This window comes from Trichomycterus rosablanca, chromosome 24 (genome assembly GCF_030014385.1).
Source record: "Trichomycterus rosablanca isolate fTriRos1 chromosome 24, fTriRos1.hap1, whole genome shotgun sequence".
Classification (NCBI taxonomy): Eukaryota; Metazoa; Chordata; class Actinopteri; order Siluriformes; family Trichomycteridae; genus Trichomycterus; species Trichomycterus rosablanca.
This window is the reverse complement of record NC_086011.1, coordinates 2,099,627-2,115,992: the sequence shown is the minus strand read 5'-3', so window position 1 is coordinate 2,115,992 and position 16,366 is coordinate 2,099,627. Positions and strand designations below refer to the sequence as shown.

General features: G+C 42.3%; 2 protein-coding genes across 2 annotated transcripts; both read right to left on the bottom strand.

The window, feature by feature from the left end:
* Positions 1 to 126: 126 nt before the first annotated feature.
* rdh5 (retinol dehydrogenase 5 (11-cis/9-cis)) lies at positions 127 to 10,501 on the bottom strand. The gene is made up of 6 exons (XM_062986880.1): positions 10,419 to 10,501; positions 4,950 to 5,011; positions 3,754 to 4,079; positions 3,399 to 3,657; positions 2,146 to 2,309; positions 127 to 1,926 (listed from the first exon to the last, which is right to left on the bottom strand). Exons 2-6 carry the CDS (start codon positions 4,982 to 4,984, stop codon positions 1,697 to 1,699), a joined length of 1,014 nt encoding a protein of 337 aa, XP_062842950.1. The 5' UTR covers positions 4,985 to 5,011; positions 10,419 to 10,501; the 3' UTR covers positions 127 to 1,696.
* A 1,875-nt stretch (positions 10,502 to 12,376) lies between these two features.
* bloc1s1 (biogenesis of lysosomal organelles complex-1, subunit 1) lies at positions 12,377 to 15,746 on the bottom strand. The gene is made up of 4 exons (XM_062986691.1): positions 15,577 to 15,746; positions 14,279 to 14,351; positions 13,965 to 14,097; positions 12,377 to 12,863 (listed from the first exon to the last, which is right to left on the bottom strand). The coding sequence occupies exons 1-4, from the start codon at positions 15,635 to 15,637 to the stop codon at positions 12,753 to 12,755; spliced, it is 378 nt and encodes a 125-aa protein (XP_062842761.1). The 5' UTR covers positions 15,638 to 15,746; the 3' UTR covers positions 12,377 to 12,752.
* Between the last annotated feature and the right edge of the window lie 620 nt (positions 15,747 to 16,366).

Here is a 16,366-nt window from a genome sequence, read left to right as displayed (position 1 = left end):
TCCCACACAGGGCAAAGTCTGAGTGCCCACTCTGCAAACTGTGCCATCATGCCAGCCTCATATGTAATGTGTTTATCATACGGTTGAGAAATTGAGACACAATGATGCAATTTTATTTCACTTTATTGGTTTATTTCTATTATCTGTCAACAGAAACGTATTTACATTGACAAAACTGTTATGAGACTGGCGTGTGTCCTGTGCAGGGTGTGTTCCTCTCTTTCAAGTAGTGTTTTTTCTATTTTATCAATGCATTTTCTCTTTTTTTTCTTCTTTTTCTGTCCGGTGCTGGGACCCCACTCGTGTCCGATGAGGGTATATTTTACCACCGACCCCTTCTTATGCGCCCGTACTTTGGTGGATTGCCAAATGACACCAGTCTCGCACACAGAGAGTCCTGTGCTGATCTCTACTTTCCTCCAGGTCTGTCCAGGCACCTCGGAAAACTAACCAGGGTCCTTACAAAGCCTGGAAGACCCCGTCCACTTTTGTAGTCCGGTCTTTCCACCAAGCAAGCTAGTGGCACATTTTTTCTGCTGCAGGCACCGTCGATTGTGCCCGCTAGGGGGCACCCTAACTCGAAGAATTCATAATCCTAACTGTGCACAAGTAGTGTTTTAAGGTGGCATGGGATTAAGTGGTTAAAACAATGCCCATGCAAGTAAGAGTGACAAAAGGCACATGCTGGTCATGGACAAAATATCAGAAACTTTGGTTTAACGTCAGCTAAGGCCATTTCAAATCTGTGTAGCATTTAGGGTGCACTACAGTTCAGGATGTTTCAGCATTGCTAACCCATTGCTAACAGGTGTATAAAACCAATTCTATAAAACAAATTATGCTTCTAGCTGTGTGGCAACAGTTTGGGGAAGGCTGATTGCACAAAAGGAGGCCCCAATAAAGACATGGTTTGACTAAGTTTGCTGTGGATGAACCCACCTGACCTCACTTGACACCTTTAAACCACTTTAATTGTAAGCCAGAACATCTCATCCAGCATCAATCTGACTTCACACATATTTTTTTAACAGAATAGGCACACATTCTCACAGATACACTTCCAAATCTTGAGGAAAGTGCTCCTAAAAAAGTGGAGGCTGTTATCGTTGCAAAAGGAGTGCTACATAAACTTCATAATAATGCCTGTTGTTTTGAATAGCATGTCAGACTAGCTCATGGTCAGGTGTCCATATACTTATGACCAGAGTAGAATGGTCAGGTGTCCATATACTTATGACTAGAGTAGAATGTCAAACAAGCTCATGGTCAGGTGTCCATATACTTCTGACTACACACACATTTATATACACTATATGGCTAAAAGTATTCGGACACCTGACCATCAGCTTGTTGAGCATCCTCTGTGTGATCTTGTCACCTAGAACAACAGCCACTGTTCTGAGAAGGCTTCTCACAAGAATTTGAATGTCTGTATGATTGTGGGAATTTGTGCCCGTTTAGTCAAAAAAGCTGATTTGTATTTTTGGGCATTGACTGGGGCACTGGAGTTTCTTTAAACTGAGGAAAGGGCCTTCCCTAAACTAACCTGTTGCTGCAAAGTTAGAAGCATATAATTTTCCTTCACATAACTGATTTATTACACCTGTTGTGCCTGAAACACACAAATTCATTAGTTATAAGGGGCGTCCCAATACTTATGAACACTGGCTCTGACTACAATAGCTTTACACCAGGTTTAAATAGTTAAAACACTCTTGGCGGGTCGTGGCAGCACCAGCCTGAGCACAACGTCCACGACACAAGCGGGCATGTACGAGACGGGAATCCAGAGCAGTTTGGCGTCCCAGCCAGCACTGTAGCGGGTCCTGGGGTGGGCAGCGGTCAGGGCGTGCCCCATACAGTTGGTCACTTTGCTCAAGTCGGCGTCACATATAGCGTTCATGATCAGCCTCTGCACGCGGATGTCTGGATCAGAAACAGAGAGGATTCAGGACAACGTTCATCATACGTAGCTCAGATTTAGAAACCTAATATACCTAATATACCTAATATACCTAATATACCTAATATACCTAATATACCTAATATACCTAATGTACCTAATATACCTAATATACCTAATATACCTAATATACCTAATATACCTAATATACCTAATGTACCTAATGTACCTAATATACCTACACTTCTCCAGATATTTCTCTCCGTAACTCTCCTTCACTTCTGGTGTTAACTGGTTCCACAGGCGGTGAAGTTCCCTCTCCAGCAGTTCCAGATTGGTCACCTGGGTCTTGAAGAATCCCGGTTCGATAATGCACACCTTAATCCCGAAATGTTGAACGTCCCTCCTGTATAGGAGATTAACAGAGTTCTTTATTACAGAGTTCATAACATAATCATAATCTATCCCTGCTATATAGTCTGGGAGGTTGGGGGCTAACATGTGCTTCCTTGTTTGTATGTTAAGCCCAGAAACATTACTGGAACTAAAGGACAAACTCACTCACTTTCTTAACCGCTTATCCAATCAGGGTCACAGGGGGGTGCTGGAGCCTATCCCAGCTTTTCAATGGGCACAAGGCACACAGGACCTTCTTGCTGTGAGGCAACAGTGCTACCCTCCAAGCCACCGTGCCGCCCTAAAGGACAACCTGCATGACTCTAATTAAAAGTACAAACCCACAGTAGAAAATACCCTGTAGGGCCAAAAGAATGTGGACGTCTGATTTTGAGCTTGGTGCACATTCCAAAACCATGAACTGTCCCTATAACAGTGTCCACTATTCTGAAAATGACTCCCACAGTTAAATGTATGTCCATATTGCACCGTGAAGTTCCAATTCATCCCAAAGTTCAAAGTGGTTAGAGTAAGGCTCTGTCCAGGCCCCTATAGTAACTGGACATCGCTGGTCTTTTTGGAACTGGAGAGAGTCTTCTGCAAACTGTCACCATGAAGATGGAAGCATACATTATAATGTACATTCTGTTAACAGGGGTTTTTGAGGCAACAGTTTAAGGAATGCCCTTTCCTGCTCCAGTTTGGTATGAAGGAACTTTGGTGGCTTGCATTAAGACCCTGACCTCAACGCTACTGAACAATACTAGGAAAAAATCAATACATCAATCACATCATGTTTTGAATGCTCTTACTGTATCTCATGGGCACAAATTCCTAAAGACACACTGTGCTGTGAGATCCAAAAGAGGGAATCCATGCTATATTTATGCTTGTGGTCTTAGAACGGGATGTCCGACAACCTTATGGTCACGTGTCCACATATTTATGGCCATATTTTATACCATATCTACCAGCCTTTGTGTCCTTACAGACTCTTAACACAGCTGATGAACCGTTAAAAGGTAATAAATACAAATGCAAAGACTTGTGAGGTTCTCATTGTATTAGGCTTCTTGTAAATTGTAGCTGGTTGAGATACCTGAGACAATCGGAGAAGGACTCCACCGCAAACTTGGAAATGCAGTATCCTCCTCCGTTTGCCGCCACTCTGCCCAGCACCGACGCCACGTTGACGATTCTCCCGCGGCATTTTTTGACCAGCGGCAGGAAGTTCATGGTGGTCTCGATCACGCCAGTCATGTTGACCTTCAACGTGTTGGTGAAGTCCTCAATCCTCATCCACTCAGTAGGACCCATGGGTAAAGAGCAACCAGCGTTGTTCACGATTCCCCACAGTCCTGTCATGGCCAGAAACATCATTCAATACAATACACACCGAAGAAACAGACATGTGCAGGAAAAACCCAGGTAGATTTAGCATATGCTACACAAACCTCTTTCTCCAACTTCCTTCCTGGTCCACTCCACAGCTTTCTGAATGCTAGCAGTGCTGGTTACATCCATTAAACAGGTCTTCAGATGAGGACCCGTCACCCTCTTCAGATCATCCGCTCCTCTTTCTGTTAAACACCCAGCCAGCACACGGAAACCCCGCCGGTCCAGCTGTCTGCACAGCAGGTTCCCGAAACCCGAGTCACATCCGGTTACGAAGACGTACCTCTCGGTGAGTTTATCGATCTCCAGACTGTCCCGGATCAGCCATACCAACGCCCACAGCAGCACAATGGCACCAACGACATATGAGACCATGTGGTCCTTACTGTGGAGAAGGACAAGGAATAGTATCTTTTATGTTATCAAACTGTTCACAATCAAACTATTAATGCTAATTATACAGCTATAGGGTGTGGCGCTCAGGTGGAGCGCCACTATTGCTCAAATCTAAGGATCCAGGGTTCAAATCTCAGCTGTCTATCAGTCGGTCAAGCATCTGCATGGACATGATTGGCTAATTTCCAAATGGTGGAAGGTGCACTTGTCAGTGCCCTCTCAGTGCCTGTCCCAAGTCCGGATATCAATAGGAGGGTTGTTTCAGAAAGGGCATCAGGAGTACAAACTGTGCCAAGTCTGGTATGTAGACCAGATCCACTGTGGCGACGCCTAAATACGGGAGCATCCAACAGAAAAAGTGGGAGATTAAAAGCGACCTGAGGGCAGAATTATAGTTGTTTTATCTTTTAATATTATTCAGGAATCATAAAGTAAATGAAGAATAAACACAAAACACACACAGACAGAAAACTGCCCTGTAATACAGAAATAAAGGTCATTTAATTAAAAAATAATTCATCAGGACAATCGAGTATAAAAATATAGTATCATATTTTGCATCAGTTACATTTTCAGCATTTAGCGGACGCTTCTATTTAAAGCAATGTACAGTACTGTGACACTATACTGTCTAAGCAATTAAGGGGTTAGGGCCTTGCTCAAGGGCCCAACAGTGGCAACCTGGCAGTGGGGGGACTTGATCCAGCGACCTTTTGATTACGAGTCCAGTTCCTTCACCATTGGGTCCGATCAAAGAAGCTTTTCTGTATAAAAACTGAGATTATACATACAAACTTCACGTCTACTGCATTTATCTGAGTATTTTAATACATGTGATAGACAGAAGTTCCAGTCCTACCTGATGTACTGGTGTATTTGTTCCATATCCATCATGCTCCCAGATGATGAAGGTTCCAAACCCTGTACAGATCATTACAAAAACAGTAAAGTGTTTTAAGAAAACTATTTAAAACCTAAAACAAAACATTGTCATGTTTAGTTTAAATAAAAAAAGAAATGCTGCTTAATGGCAAAACTCAAAACCATTCATGAGGAAAAGCTGGAGATTCGGACCCACAGATCTCACCGTGTTTGTATCTATCAGAGAAAGAAGACGGGTTTATTTCCAGAACTGCCTTTCACTGAAAATCTTCCAGCTTATTTTGCTGCATTGAGTCCTGGGACTCGTGTTCTCCCCCTGCATCATACAAACACGATCCCCCCGTTGGTCCAGTTTTGTCAGTTTTCGTTTCTTAACAAAATATGGTTTTTTTCCCGGTGCTCAAGAATTACACGGTCTGTAATATTAAAGAAGTCAAGCTGCGTAAGAGAGTACATTTTAGAACCGTGAAATCATGTTTGTTTATTATTCAAGGGAGGGTTAAAACAGCTACAGTTAAAAAGTACAAACCTTTATATGAATGTTGTTTTGGATTTATTTTTAATTCTAAAGGGCACCTGGGTGGTGCAGCAATAAACTGTGCTAGGGTTCGAATTATACATGATTGGCTATGTAACTCACTACGGACTTTACTGAATAATGAAGAACTCCTATTCTTTACATACATTTTATTGCTAGTTATATCTTTTAGTTCAATTTAATTTTGTGTATGTATGATTTCCTCCAGGCCACCCAAGTAGGATGGGGGTCCCTGCTGAGTCAAGGTTTTTTCCTGTAATTTTAAGTACGTTTTTACTTGCCACTGTCGCCCTCGGCTTGCTCAACAGGGGTTTTGGTCAGTCCTGGATTCTGTAAAGTTGCTTTGAGACAATGTCCATTGTAAAAAGCGCTATACAAAATAAATTTGACTTGACTTGGCTATGTCCAGGAGTGGATGCAGGATGCACTCATGTCATTCAAAATCAGCACTCAGGGTTGACAGGAGGGCAGCCATTCTCCTGTTTTCTGGTTATTATATCCAATGTAAAAAAAAAAACAGTTCTTTTTTGGCACTCGTGACCAATCTGGAGTTGGAGTTAAGGCTCTTACCAAACAAAAGCACCGGTGTTACTCCACATGTCGGAGGAATTTCTCGATTGTTTCTCTGAGCTCTGCAGGGCTCTGTAAGCTTCTCAAGCCTATTAGGCTCAACGCGTGAAGAACAGCGGGAATTAAACGGTCCTCTCATTTCTTTTATTTCTTTCTTTATTTGAAATGTGTTTATTTAACCTTTATTTAATTAATCTAAATGTCCTCTAGGCTGCCCAGGAGGGAAGGACGGCTCTCTGTTTACCCCGGTTTGTCTTAAAGTTTCTTCTTTATAACAAGTTCTTCCAGGCTGATCATTACGGGCTTTGGACCTGGACTTCCGTTCAGCTACTTGGAGATGAAATTCGGCTGATTGGTTGTCATTCACTATTACACCACTGATGTCTCTTTTCCGTTAACAAAATGGAACTGGTGCTGGTTTCTGTGAGACCCACGTTTCCACTGGTCTGAGAGCCCAACGATTACAAATGTGTTTGCATATAGCATCACATTTTTGTTGGTTCCAGACCAGTGGGATTATGGAGCCAGAACTGAACCGGTGGGGATTTTGGCACCAGTACCGACACCATGCCCGTAGAAAAGTATAAATGTTTCTAAGATTCAGAACACTGGGCTCATTGCTGGGGACCAACTATAACAAATTCATGATTTCCTTACACGAGTAGAAATGAGGACAAGCCAACACACCTTCTGCATCTTTTCCCTGACATGGGAGGAACTCCTGACAGTGACTTGAAGAAAAGGATCAAACCCAGGTCCCTGAGACTCATGTTGCTGTGTGGCACCCACTCTAGCAGCTGTACGAACGTGCTGCCCTCCCTGAGTGCACATGTAATCCAAATATGGGCATAACATGGGCTCTCTGGCACTCCTGGCATTTAAACTCCCAGAATTCCGAACACTATGGAATGTTTGCTGCCAACTTATTACATTATGTATTATATCTGGTAAGGGAAACAGGAAGGAAACACCCTGGACAGGTTGCCAGTCCATCACAGGGCACACACATTAACACATTAACACATGATTCGAACCTTGATCCTTCTTGCTGTGAGGTGACAGTGCTTACCACTGCACCACTGCGCCACCTTGTGGACATCATTAAGATACAAAAAATAAATAAAACGTGTTGACTAGGAGGATCAGTGAGCTTGATTTACAAATAACAGGCAACCCTGGAGGTGTGTCCAAATTCCTTCAGTCCAGAAAATTAGAAACATTCTCTTTTTGTAGGCATGTGGTTCTAATGTACCCTGTTCTCCTGGAAAACTGTCTCCAGTTCTGTTCCCAGAAATGATAAGGATCCCTCTGCTGGAGTGTAATTTGGAAAATCATCCTCTGTGGGCACTCGGGTGAAACGACCTCACTGGGAGGGAAAAAGTAATCCTTTTATAATGGTTTTATAACGAATGGTTTTACAATGGGAGTTATGGGAAGTCAGAAGCTTGGCTTGGCAGTACAAGCACCATCACTTTTGTATTGGAAACCACAACCGCAGCGATCTTCGTGATACACTTATATCAGGAAGGAAAACAAGTCATCCTGGTAATAATGGTTTTATAATGGGATTAAAGTCAGAAGTATGTATTAGAAACGTCTCAACTTATTTTAGCATTTTATTTGACGTTGATGTTTTGTTAAATCCTTTTTAATGTCCCAGTACTTTAACTTCATTCATGCTGCCTCTAATGTGTGATGCCTCAGTAGTGTTTCTAGAGATGCAGCTCCATATCATGATGCTCTCCCCTCCATCCCCGCCCCTCTTCAAACATGCTGAATTATTAACTGTTTTCATGTTCATCTGCTTATTGTTCTGATTTATTTAAATGCTTGTGTGCACATGCATTTCTGTGATGAATTTTTAACCAAGAGTGTCTCCTCAGCCAAAAGCAACAGCTTCCCCACGAACCACAAGCATTCATTTCTAGACTTATTCCTCTGGAGCTGCTGTTTTTGTATTTCGGCTGCTCCAGTGTTTACTGGTCGCCACAGACTTGGCACAGCTTTTACACCGGGTGCTCTTTCTGACACAACACTTCTATATTTTGGTTGGAAACGGTGAGGGTGGAGGAGTAATCGGTCGTGTCTGAGACCGAGAGACTCTTATAGTCCGGATTTAGCTCCATCTGATTTCCACCTTTTTGGACGCTGAAAGAAGCTTTAAGGGGAAGAAGATTTTCATGTGATGATGGTGTGAAAGCAGCGGTGCATCAGTGGCTACGAGCTCAACCAAAACATTTTTTGGCTGATGGCATTAAAAAGTTGGTACGACGCTGGAAAAATGCACTGTACGTTGACGACGTAGAAAAATGCTGTAGTTTGTTTTTTAAATTCGTATTACTATCTGGGCTTGGGACCTGCACTGAGAGCGCACTGATAAGTGTCCTCCCAATAGCTTACCAATCCCCCCTTAGGACATTAGCCAATTAAGTCCATGCAGATGCTTGACTGGCTGATATCAGCACTGAGATTCGAACCCTGGATCCCGATCTTAGCAGTAGTGAGATAGCACCATTCAAGCTTCAATTCATTCCTCCGTTATATATACATATACAGTGTATCACAAAAGTGAGTACACCCCTCACATTTCTGCAAATATTTCATTATATCTTTTCATGGGACAACACTATAGACATGAAACTTGGATATAACTTAGAGTAGTCAGTGTACAGCTTGTATAGCAGTGTAGATTTACTGTCTTCTGAAAATAACTCAACACACAGCCATTAATGTCTAAATAGCTGGCAACATAAGTGAGTACACCCCACAGTGAACATGTCCAAATTGTGCCCAAATGTGTCGTTGTCCCTCCCTGGTGTCATGTGTCAAGGTCCCAGGTGTAAATGGGGAGCAGGGCTGTTAAATTTGGTGTTTTGGGTACAATTCTCTCATACTGGCCACTGGATATTCAACATGGCACCTCATGGCAAAGAACTCTCTGAGGATGTGAGAAATAGAATTGTTGCTCTCCACAAAGATGGCCTGGGCTATAAGAAGATTGCTAACACCCTGAAACTGAGCTACAGCATGGTGGCCAAGGTCATACAGCGGTTTTCCAGGACAGGTTCCACTCGGAACAGGCCTCGCCAGGGTCGACCAAAGAAGTTGAGTCCACGTGTTCGGCGTCATATCCAGAGGTTGGCTTTAAAAAATAGACACATGAGTGCTGCCAGCATTGCTGCAGAGGTTGAAGACGTGGGAGGTCAGCCTGTCAGTGCTCAGACCATACGCCGCACACTGCATCAACTCGGTCTGCATGGTCGTCATCCCAGAAGGAAGCTGACGCACAAGAAAGCCAGCAAACAGTTTGCTGAAGACAAGCAGTCCAAGAACATGGATTACTGGAATGCCCTGTGGTCTGACGAGACCAAGATAAACTTGTTTGGCTCAGATGGTGTCCAGCATGTGTGGCGGCGCCCTGGTGAGAAGTACCAAGACAACTGTATCTTGCCTACAGTCAAGCATGGTGGTGGTAGCATCATGGTCTTGGGCTGCATGAGTGTTGCTGGCACTGGGGAGCTGCAGTTCATTGAGGGAAACATGAATTCCAACATGTACTGTGACATTCTGAAACAGAGCATGATCCCCTCCCTTCAAAAACTGGGCCTCATGGCAGTTTTCCAACAGGATAACAACCCCAAACACAACCTCCAAGATGACAACTGCCTTGCTGAGGAAGCTGAAGGTAAAGGTGATGGACTAAACCTAATTGAGCACCTGTGGCGCATCCTCAAGTGGAAGGTGGAGGAGTTCAAGGTGTCTAACATCCACCAGCTCCGTGATGTCATCATGGAGGAGTGGAAGAGGATTCCAGTAGCAACCTGTGCAGCTCTGGTGAATTCCATGCCCAGGAGGGTTAAGGCAGTGCTGGATAATAATGGTGGTCACACAAAATATTGACACTTTGGGCACAATTTGGACATGTTCACTGTGGGGTGTACTCACTTATGTTGCCAGCCATTTAGACATTAATGGCTGTGTGTTGAGTTATTTTCAGAAGACAGTAAATCTACACTGCTATACAAGTTGTACACTGACTACTCTAACTTATATCCAAGTTTTATTTCTATAGTGTTGTCCCATGAAAAGATATAATAAAATATTTGCAGAAATGTGAGGGGTGTACTCACTTTTGTGATACACTGTATGTATTTACTGAATATGGTTACTGTATAGAATAATTTACATGTTTTGGTTTGTTCCTGTTTATAAGTACTAAGGTAAAACACATGTGTGCACATGTGACGTGGATATATAAACATAATGAATATTAAACACCCACAAAACATGATTAAAGGCGTGTTCCCTTCCGCTGTCAGTGCTGAAGGGTCGTCCTACCTGCTCTGTCGTCAGTGGGCGTCTGTGGTGTCTCCTGTCGGCCGTCCTGGTGTAGAAGAAAGCAAAGGTTCCACACTGGACTTTATCCCTCAGCTTTATCCTTTAAGGCAGGGCCACAATTTGTAATCTCCAAGCTGTGTGTAATGCTCCTTATTTCTGTGTGTGTGTGTGTGTGTGTGAGAGTGTGTGTGTGTGTACGTGTGTGTGTTAAGGGAGGCTGGATGGGGGTGTCCGTGTGTTGGGGGAGGCTGCATGTGTGTGTGTGTGTGTATTGCATTGGAATGATATGAAAATTCCTGTTGCTTATATAACAGCTTTTCCTTTCCAGTAGAATTCCACACACCACTTGAACATCATGTACAGTAATAACTCCAGTTACCTTCTGTACACGTATTACTGGTGTAGATTTCTGTCATTGTTTCTTTATCTGTGACTGAATGACCGGATGCATACACTGTATGGTCGAAAGTATGTGGACACCTGACGATTTGCTTGTAGAACATCCCATTTCAAAACAGTAAATAAGCATTAATAAGAGTAACCTGCCCCCTTTGTACAATGGCTTTATGGGCATCGCTTTGGACAGTGGTAGCCTAGTGGGTTTCCAACTGGACGGTTGTGGGTTCTAATCCCAGCTCTGTTGGGCCCTTTAGCAAGGCTTTTAACCCTACCAGCTTCAGGGGTGGCGTACTAAATGTTAAACACAGTCATGGACACTTTTGTAGCTCCAGTTCACCTCACTTGCACGTCTTTGGACTGTGGGAGGAAACCGGAGCTCCCAGAGGAAGCCCACACTGACACGGGAGAAAATGCAAACTCCACATAGAAAGGACCCAGACTCGAACCCAGGACCTTCTTGCTGTGAGCCGCCCGAAAAAGTAAAAGATGAAATATTCTTAAATGTCCAATAATTTTGGACTGTCTTTGTTTAAATGAAGTCAAACAGAATGAACAACCCACCTTTATTTCTTTATTAGCACGTCTCATACTGTATAGTGGAATCAGTGTTTGTATTTTGCTTGGATTGTAGGTGACGTTTACAGGTGAAGTTTAGCTGTGGTTTGATTACATTTCAATTCATTTAACAATAAAATCCTTGTTTCTTTTATATTCTGCACCTGCTTTGACCTGATCAGGGTCGTGTCAGCTATTGTTTCACCGTTTCATTCGATTTCACGGCCTTTGTTAGACTAACGAGCTGAATTACCAGCAGAGAAATGAGCCGGAGGATTACAGCAGGGTTTGGTACGGTGCTAGAATCATGTGACCTTTAAACCTAAACCTAATAAATAAGCCACAAATCCTAACGCTGTGTGTAAGAACTCTTTGTTCTACATGAAGAATTTGTGTACAGGGAGTTTAATCACATCTACAGAGTTTAGAAAGGAACCAGGTTGTATAACTGTACTAACAACAATGTGCAGGTGTCCCAGTGGGTCCGATTCACCCTGGACAGGTTGCCAGTCCATCACAGGACACACAAACACTCACTCACTCACTTATCCAATCAGGGTCGTGGGGGGTGCTGGAGCCTATCCCAGCTTTTCAATGGGTGCATGGCACACAGTAACACCCTGGACGGGGCGCCAGTCCATCGCAGGGCAGACACACACACACACACATTCACCTATAGGGCAATTCAGTATCTCCAATTAACCTGACTGCATGTTTTTAGACTGTGGGAGGAAACCCACGCAGACAAGGGGAGAACATGCAAACTCCACACAGAAAGGACCCGGAAAGGACCGGGGATTGAACCCAGGACCTTCTTGCTGTGGGGCGACAGTGCTACCCACCGAGCCACCATGCCGCCCAGACACACACACACACACACACTTTTTAGTACCTCCATGTGGACTGACTGCATGTTTTTGGACACCCCCCCCCCCCCCCCCCCCCCCCCCCGAGTCCTATATTTAAAACGATATATTATATTACCAAACCAGCGATAAAGGATGTCCACTCCCCAAAAATGTGCAATTTATTAAGCATTTATTGGTCGAACAATAAATTATTAGTCAAGAATTACTCAGTGAACTTTAACACATTAACAAGGGTGTCCACATACTTTTGGCTACATAGTACAGAACAGTAACGTAAATGCACCATTTAACAACGTTCAGACACAAACGTCTCAGTTTAAGATCCTTTTAAACTAAACAATAAAGTACAAGGTGAAGACGGTAATGCAAGTCCATTAGTGTCCATCAGTATCCATCAGTGTCCATTCCTTTACCCTTCATCCACACTGTAATGGCTACAGATCCATCACATCCATCATGTCCATCTCCTCAGTAATGCTGTCTCTAATATCATTTGCATCCAGACTTGATTTTAGGAGGATGCAGCAGGAATCTGGCTCTTCTGTACGTACTCCAGCGCTGTGGCGATGGTCCTCATGTCCATCTCAATACTGCGAGCCCAGTTCTCCACGTCACCAATTTCCTGAATATCAACAACAGGAGACGCTGTTACTGAGAGTAGAAATGCATCAGCTGCATCTTTCTTTGGCTAAAGTGGACCGCTTTGGCATTTGGAAATTTATTTATTAATTTATTTGGGTTTTAACTTCATGTTTTACACTTGTGTCATTTCATAGCAAAAAATAGGTATGATGTTTCTGTCTGTTTATTTTATCTTGTCTTTATATTTTGGTCCATTTTATATTTTCATTTTCACGGCCGCAAGGGAGGTTAAACTGTTTTTGTGTAAGAGTTTATGTGTACTTTCTTTGGTGCGGCATTTGAAAATCAATCACATCGTTATTCACAGTATATAAACTAAATGGCCAAAAGTATTGGGACACCTGACCACGAGCTTGTTGGACGTCCTGTTTCAAAAACAAATGCTATTAAAACAGAGCGACCTCTGTGTTATCGTTACCGCTAGAGCAACAGCCACACTTCTGAGGAGGCTTCTGACAAGATTTTGGAATATGTCTGTGGGAATTTGTGCCCATTCAGTCAAAAGATGACATCGTTTGTATGGCTTGGCACTGATTTTCCAATTAGGGCTCTTTAAACTGAGCTTTTCTTCATGTCTTTATAGAGCTTCCTTTGTGCACAGGGGCTCAGTCATGCTGGAACAGGAGAGGTCCTTCCCTAAACTGTTTCTACAAAGTCAGACGCACAGAATTTCCTTGATATAATTCATTTATTACACCTGTTGGCAACTGTTGTGGATGAAACACATAAATTCAGAAATTAGAAGCGGTGTCCCAATACTTTTGTCCATAGTGTTTGTGTACACCTGACCATAAGCATTATTATGGATTCATTTTGCAGCAACAACAGTCTCCAGCAGCTCACTTGGTGTCTTCAGTCCCCAAAAGAAAAGGTGATGTAACACGGGGCATCGGATTTAAAATGAGCATACTGTGAACAATCAAAATCACGTTTCTTTACTCTTATTTAAACTGGGTCACAGAGAACCTACAAATCACTGCATTCTGAGTTTATTATCTTTTTACATCCTGTCCCGTTTTTATCTGAGATAAAGGTGTGTAGACAGACTCTGACTGGAGCTGCGGGAGGAATCAGGTCGTACCTTTAATGCCTGGTTGAAGTTTTCCACCATGCTGATCCACTGTGACGTTTGTTTAGCAAACTGAGAGGCCTGAACCTGCAGCGTCTTCACCTCGTGATCCAGTTTGCGCTGATTGACGTACGCCTGAGCCACTCTGCCAAAAGTGACGGGCACGTTAGTTACACATTACGAATGAAGTCATTCTTCTGTATTATTTTTATCACACTTTATTACGACTACAGAAGCACAATCCAGGGTGTCCACAATCCAGATCATAATTCAGGTTTTGTGTTTCATTTAGAATGAGACTCAGGAAATGAGTATGAGCCTCTCACCCCACATTCAGATGATCCACCAGCGCCTCTGTTAAACTGGTTGCTGCTGTTATGGCATCACGTCTCCGTCTCTCTGCAATAAAGAGATACAAAGAGGGGTTTTAAAACCAACATCAATCCAGAAATCAGTTCCTTTCCATTCAGTTGCCTTTTGGATAGCAACTCGGCCCATAATAATTTGAGCATGACAATAGTGCCGACCATGCTGAGCACTACTGCCAAGGGTGCACACTTGGGCACAAACCGTCACCTGCTAACCATGAGTGAGTTAGTGAGTGAGTTACGTGTCAGACTCATGAGGTGCTCGGTTAGATTTATGCATGAATATAAATGTTGTTTTATGTGAAACCTTATAAACTGTAAATATTGCACCCTTTATTGTTAGAAATCTGGGAAACAAACTTTAACCATGAATTCATTATTAAATAATAATATTTTAGTGAAAACAAAGAGTTTTTTGTCTCTTTCTAAAATCATTCATTTATTGTTTGTTTGTCTGACCACCACTTTATCCTATTCAGGGTTGTGGTGGGTACAGTAACTGGGCGAAAGGTAGGAAACAACCCGGACAGGTCGCCAGTCCATCACAGAGCTAACACACACACACACACACACACAGACACAACTTGGGGCAGTTTAGTATCTTCAATTATCTTGACATGTATTTAGATTTGTAGAAGGAAACCCACACAGACACGGGGAGAACATGCAAACTCCACACACCTTTCCATATTAAGGGCCAGATTCATTCATTGTCTTAAAGGTCGTGGTGGGTCCAGTTCACAAACAACCCGGACAGGTCACCAGTCCATCACAGGGCAAACACAGACACACACACACATTTATAATCAGGGCTCATTTGTATCTCAACGTATCCCGTCTGCTTGTCTTTAGACTGTAGGTGGAAACCGGAGCATCCAGAGGAAACCCACACAGACATGGGGAGAACACGCAAACTCCACACAGACCGGACCCAGACCGCTCTTTCCATATTTTTATATATATATATATAAAAATATAAAACATACAGATGTGAAATGAAGACAGAAACTAGCTGGGAGGAAACCCACGTCCACAGGACCCACGTGATGTGCGGCACCCACACTAACCTAGTGTAACCTATTGTGTGTATCTGATATGCTACTGTAGTACAATAAATACAATAATAAATACATATTTATGATTGTACAGGAGGATTTATTTCCAGGTTGATTTTACTGCACAGTATTTGTTTACATTATACATGGAAAGCGTTACTCTTTTCTTTCATTATTATTATTATTGTGTAATGAAGTTACCTTGCAGTTCTTTCCTCTCGTTCTGTTTGGCCTGATGCTCCTTTAATAATCGTGAGAGCATTTCTGTAAGTGTTATTTACACCAGCAGAGTCAGAAATATAAAGTAAACAACACAAGCGGAATTAAAGGTGTTGATGAAGCTGCTCAGTCATGTGACTCCTCACGCTCAAAGCGGCTCGTCCTGTGTGTTATATTTCACAATAAAAGCCCAAATTCAGGCGAACGCCCACATGACAGAAGTGTATTCGTTACAGCAGTGGTTTTGGAGACCCTTGAGGGTCCGTGTCTTTTTTAGGGACACTGCAGTTTTATTTATGAATATATCACAAATAAATGTGGTTTAGGTTTAATGCACACTCAGTTTAAAAAAAGTGTGTCTAAATAACTATAAACAAACAAATTACAAATTAAACATTAAAACTCAGCTAAATTCTCTCTCGTGGAGAAACTTTCATTTTTAGACATGTGTATGAATGTATTTGTAAAAAGCATTACGAAAAACTACACATTTATTGTATTGATCAAATAAATTTACCAATATCTGTGGATTCTATTTTCCTTTTCAAAGTTTCCTTGGCTAAACAATGTCATAAACCCCAGCGCTACAATTAAAGTAAATAAATATCTTTTATAATGAATGGCACCATTCTTTTACACTTTTAAATCCATTATGTAATTATTATTATTATTATCATTATTATTATTATTATTAGTAGTAGTAGAAGTAGTAGTAGTATTCATATTATTATTATTATTAGTAGTAGTAGTAGTATTAATATTATTATTATTA

What these genes read in the sequence shown, in the direction of transcription:
- rdh5 (XM_062986880.1), bottom strand. Translation starts at nt 4,984, where the DNA reads ATGATGGATATGGAACAAATACACCAGTACATCAG. An exon ending in GAAGGAAGTTGGAGAAAGAG is followed by an intron (nt 3,658 to 3,753) that starts GTTTGTGTAGCA and finishes TGGCCATGACAG; the next exon opens with GACTGTGGGGAATCGTGAAC. An exon ending in AGAGAAATATCTGGAGAAGT is followed by an intron (nt 1,927 to 2,145) that starts GTAGGTATATTA and finishes TTTCTGATCCAG; the next exon opens with ACATCCGCGTGCAGAGGCTG.
- bloc1s1 (XM_062986691.1), bottom strand. Translation starts at nt 15,637, where the DNA reads ATGCTCTCACGATTATTAAAGGAGCATCAGGCCAAACAGAACGAGAGG. An exon ending in CGAGAGGAAAGAACTGCAAG is followed by an intron (nt 14,352 to 15,576) that starts GTAACTTCATTA and finishes TCTTTATTGCAG; the next exon opens with AGAGACGGAGACGTGATGCC. An exon ending in GTGGATCATCTGAATGTGGG is followed by an intron (nt 14,098 to 14,278) that starts GTGAGAGGCTCA and finishes CACTTTTGGCAG; the next exon opens with AGTGGCTCAGGCGTACGTCA.